General features: G+C 39.2%; 1 protein-coding gene across 2 annotated transcripts in view; it reads right to left on the bottom strand.

Moving 5' to 3' along the window:
- Hprt1 (hypoxanthine phosphoribosyltransferase 1) overlaps positions 1-5,256 on the bottom strand; it is a 35,918-nt gene that overhangs the window by 19,823 nt on the left and 10,839 nt on the right. For both annotated transcript variants that reach the window (XM_021153055.2, XM_021153056.2), the window contains exons 2-3: positions 4,853-4,959; positions 1,834-2,017 (exon numbers count right to left, since the gene is read on the bottom strand). In XM_021153055.2, the coding sequence (XP_021008714.1) occupies positions 1,834-2,017; positions 4,853-4,959 (291 nt within the window). The remainder of the gene's footprint in view (positions 1-1,833; positions 2,018-4,852; positions 4,960-5,256) is intronic.

Below are 5,256 nucleotides of genomic sequence, written 5' to 3'. Positions count from 1 at the left end.
GAAAGAGGGGAAAGAGGGGAAAGAGGGGAAAGAGGGGAAAGAGGGGAAAGAGGGGAAAGAGGGGAAAGAGGGGAAAGAGGGGAAAGAGGGGAAAGGGGAAAGGAAAGGAAAGGAAAGGAAAGGAAAGGAAAGGAAAGGAAAGGAAGAAACAAACTACACCATCATAATTGTGAATGGTGAAGTTTTTACATATAAAGATGACATTTATTTTGTTTCATCATACTGTCAGTATTCTAAATCATTTCAAACTCTGGCAAAGGTAAAGTGGTCCCAGGCCAAAAGTATTTTCTGTTTTCCAAGAAATAATCGTTAACCTTAATAATTAAGACTTTGCTCCAAATAACTTAGCAGAGCAATTATCTCCAGTGAGAGTATTTGCCACCAGCATACACAGTTGAGAAAACATCAAGTCTCAATAGCAATTCTTTTTTTCTTAATTTTATGTGTATGGCTGTTTCTGCGGCATGTTTGTTTCCTATGTGAGTGCCAGGTGCCCTCGGAGGACAGAGGAGGGTGGCAGGTCCCTGGGACTAGAGGTACAGACTATGTGAGACACTTTGTAAGTGCTAGGAATTGAACCTGGGTCCTCTGAAGAGCAGCCAGTGCTTTTGACTAGTGAGCCACCTCACCAGGCCTAGAATTCTCTTAAGACTGAGCTATTTTTATATGTTTAGCAGGTTTTTTTTTTTATATTTTTTTAACAATTTATTTTATTAATATATGTAAGTACACTGTAGCTGTCTTCAGACACTCCAGAAGAGGGAGTCAGATCTTGTTGCGGATGGTTGTGAGCCACCATGTGGAAGCTGGGATTTGAACTCTGGACCTTCAGAAGAGCAGTCGGGTGCTCTTACCCACTGAGCCATCTCACCAGCCCTGTTTAGCAGTTTTACCTGCATGCACATACACATGCAGCTTTACCACACAGATCCTCTGGAACTGGAGCTACAGATAATTGTAAGCCATTTTTGAGGTGCTAGTAACAAAACCCCAGTCCTCTACAAGTGCTTGTGACTGCTGAGCCATCTCTCTGCCTCATTCAATAGCAATTCTTAGGAGGTTTTTTTTTTTTAATATGAAAATACAGCTAGGTGTAGTGATACCTATACTTCCAGAACATGGGAGATTAAGACAGAAGGACTATTTGAGCCATGCAGTTTGAGATTAGCCTGCCCAGTGCCATGAAACAAATCAAAATCCAGATCAAAATAAGACAACAGAGAAACTGTACAACTTTTTTGTTGGTCATGAACTACAGTCAGTTACTATTCTGTGTTGTGATATGAAGTATCAGTGAATTAATAATAATAATAGTAGTAGTAGTAGTAGCAACAACAATGATCATGGCCAGAAGTGGTAGCACCTGCCTGTAATCCCAGCTACTTGAGAAGCTGAGGCAAGTTCACTGAAATTTCTAGACCAGCCCATGTAATGAGTTCAAGGATAGTGTGAGCAAGTTAGTGAGAAAGGGTCTCAAATTAAAATTTTAAAAAATGCCAGGCAGTGGTGGTGCACCCCTTTAATCCCAGCACTTGGGAAGCAGAGGTAGGCGGATTTCTAAGTTCGAGACCAGCCTGGTCTACAGAGTGAGTTCCAGGACAGCCAGGTCTACACAGAGAAACCCTGTCTCAAAAACAAACAAACAAAAATTAAAAATGACTAGGATGAATGAAGCTCAGTTTTATAGTACTTAGTTCTTTGGGTTCTATCCCAGCACAGAAAAATAAATATATAATAATAGTAATTCCAACATCATCAAGTAAGTTCTTTAAAGAAAATATAGATAAAACTAGAATGGCCCTATTTTTTTAATTATAAGTTAATTATACTTACACAGTAGCTCTTCAGTCTGATAAAATCTACAGTCATAGGAATGGATCTATCACTATTTCTATTCAGTGCTTTAATGTAATCCAGCAGGTCAGCAAAGAACTTATAGCCCCCCTTGAGCACACAGAGGGCCACAATGTGATTGCCTCCCATCTCCTTCATGACATCTCGAGCAAGTCTTTCAGTCCTATAGAAATAAAATCAGGAATTAAAAAGAAGATTCTGAATATTTATCTTTTATAACAAATACTTCTTACACATTAAACTTTTACAGGACACATTCCTTGTCTCCATGAAGGGAATTCTTGCTTCATAAAGCAATATTTTGCAGACTATTTTTCATATACCAAAGGTAAGATTTTTGGGGCATGGGAAAAGATTAAAGAGAATCCCTCTAAATAGCCCAGGCTGGACTGTAGATCATAATCCTGTCTCTACTTCCCTGTGCTGAGATTATAGATATACACCAGCACACCAGCTCAACCAAAATTAAACCCAGATACCTTTCAGACCAAGAAACATGCCCAGTTGGATGGTGTGTGCCACAGCCTGGACTACAGAGAAAGTATTAGATCCCTTAGGGCTACATAACAAGATCCTGCTGAGGAGAGAGGAGAGAGAAGGGGAGAGGAGAGTACACTATAACATCTATCATAAAATTTAAAGATACAAATAAAAACAAGCTTACTAGATTGGCAAATTTTGGTTAAATTTTATTTCTCGAATATAAAATACTAGAAGAGCCTAAAGAAAAATGAACTCTCACATACCGTTGGAAGTATAAAATGATGTAACTATTTGGAGGACAATTTGACAGTACGGAAGCATCCACTAAGCACCATTTCCTTGACCAGTGATTTTTACTTGCCTAAAGCTGAGCAAGTGTCAAAATGTGTATTTAAGATTCATTCCCTCTAATATACTCTACTAAGTACAAAATAATGGAGATCTTAAGTGCCCATCAATAGCACAGTTGTTAAATCAGTTATGGCACATCTGTGAATAGAATAGCCTATAATCTTTAAAATAAATGTACGGGGCTACAGAGATGGCTTAGAGGTTAAGAGCACTGACTGCTCTTCCAGAAGTCCTGAGTTCAATCCCCAGCAACCACATGTTGCCTCACAACTATCTATGATGAGATCTGGTGCCCTCTTCTGGCATGCAGATGTACATGCAGGCAGAGTGCTGTATACATAAATAAATAAATCTTTAAAAAAAATAGAATAGAATAAAATAAAATAAAATAAAATAAAATAAATGTAGGCAAGCTGGGATGTAGCTCAGCTGGTAGAGAACATGCCTAGTAGACACAGGAGGTCCTGAGTTCTACTCTCACAACTGTGCAAACTGGCCATGATGGCACACCAGGAGTTGAAGTAGTAGGTTCAGAAGCTCAGATCATCCTTAGCTACACGCTGACTTAGAAGCCAGTCTAAGCTATTTGATACCCTATTTCAAAAACAAAGTAACATGTAGGGCTGGGCACAGTAGCACATACCTGTAATCTCCACATATGAGAGCCATTTGGGGGGACTGCTGAGTTGAGGCCAGTTTGGGCTATACAGAACGTTCCAAGCCAGACTGAGCTAAACAGTGAGACCCTCTCAAACAGCAAATACTTCACACACACACACACACACACACACACACTCACCTACCTTGATGGTAAAGTAATTTTTTTAAAGATTTATTTCATGTATATGAATACACTGTCACTGTCTTCAGACACACCATAAGAGTGGATCAGACCCCATACAGATGGTTGTGAGCCACCATGTGGTTGCTGGGAATTGAACTCAGGACCCTCTGGAAGAGCAGTCAGTGCTACTAACTGCTGAGACATCTCTGTAGCCCCGTAAAGCAATTTTTAAAAGATAAAAAACATGATAGCTCTAGATGTACTAATATGAAAAAGTCCATAAATTTTAGTACTATATGACAATATGTAACTTGTGTTTGTGTGTGCGCACATATACTTTACTTACAGTGTATTTGAATCGGTATTGTCTAGGTAGAAAATATTAAGCTGAGAAAACAGAATAATAATCTTATACAGCCTCAGTGGACAACTAGAGCCAATTCTTCTAACCTCTCTTCAAAAATGTTGATTTACTTACTATGGATTCCCACTAGTTATGTCTAAAATTAGATAATTAATTAGTAAGGCTTCCTTTCTCTCTCCTCTCTCCTCTCTGTCTCTGTGTATGTGAGAGAGAGAGAGGGGGGAGAGAGAGAGGAGAGAGAGGGAGAGGAAGAGAGAGAGAGGGAGAAAGGGGGGAAAAGAAGAGGGGGGAGAGAGAGGGGACTTCAAAAGTAGAAAACCTTGGGGCTAGAAAGATAGTTTATCAGTTAAGATCCTTGCTGTTTTTGCAGAGGACCTAAGTTCAGTTCCCAGCACCCATACACAGTAGTTCACAATGGTCTGTAACTCCAGTTCCAAGGAATCCATCACAATTCTGACATCCTGGAATACATATGCTTTACATACATACATGCAGGCACTCACACATACAAGTAAAAAATAGAAAACATTTATTCTAATAAGTTGGCTTAGCTTATATTCAAATATCAACTACTTAACAGTTGCTAAGTTAGAATTAATACAAGAAAAAAAACCCTTTGGCTGGAGAGGTGGCTTGGCGGGTGAGAGCACTTGGGCACGCATCAGGCCCTAAGTTCAGATCCCCTAGTACCCATATAAAAACCAGATGTGGTTGCACCTGCTTGTAACATCAGCACTGGGGGGCAGAGACAAGCAGATCCCTGGGTCTTGCTAGCCAGGCAGCCTAGCCAAATCAGTATGTATGCCCCAGGTTCAGCAAGAGACACTGATTCAAGGGAATAAGAGAGCAGAGTAGGACACCTAATGTCCTTCTCTGGATTCCATGTACATGCATACACTTCACATATATATCACACATGCCTCACCTCTCTCTCTTACTTACACACACACACACACACACACACACACACACACACACACCCCTCTAAAAATAACTTCAACTGAGGTCTTACTAACCTGTCCATAATCAGTCCATGAGGAATAAACACCTTTTCCAAATCCTCGGCATAATGATTAGGTATACAAAATAAATCTAGGTCATAACCTGGTTCATCATCGCTAATCTGCAAAAGAAAGACAGCTGTTTCAAAATGGAGCATTATAAGATATCAACATTTAATTAAATTTAGATAATAAGTCTTAGTTTAGCAGAGGAATTTAGGTACAAGAGGATATGTAGAGCAGTTAAATTTTACCATTTTGTAATAAATTATACTTCTCTAAGAAAGCCATGCTGTGTCTTACTGCTGAATAGGGTCAAGAATGAAAAGTAAAACATGACACAAAATTTCCTTTGGGGCACAAAGAGAAAAAGAAAAAAATTAAAGAGGTATGAAAAATGTGGCAAAAATAAATATTTT

The sequence above is a fragment of the Mus caroli genome, chromosome X, assembly GCF_900094665.2.
Source record: "Mus caroli chromosome X, CAROLI_EIJ_v1.1, whole genome shotgun sequence".
Taxonomy (NCBI): Eukaryota; Metazoa; Chordata; class Mammalia; order Rodentia; family Muridae; genus Mus; species Mus caroli.
Note: the sequence above shows the minus strand (reverse complement) of the source record. Positions and strands in the feature narration are given on the sequence as shown.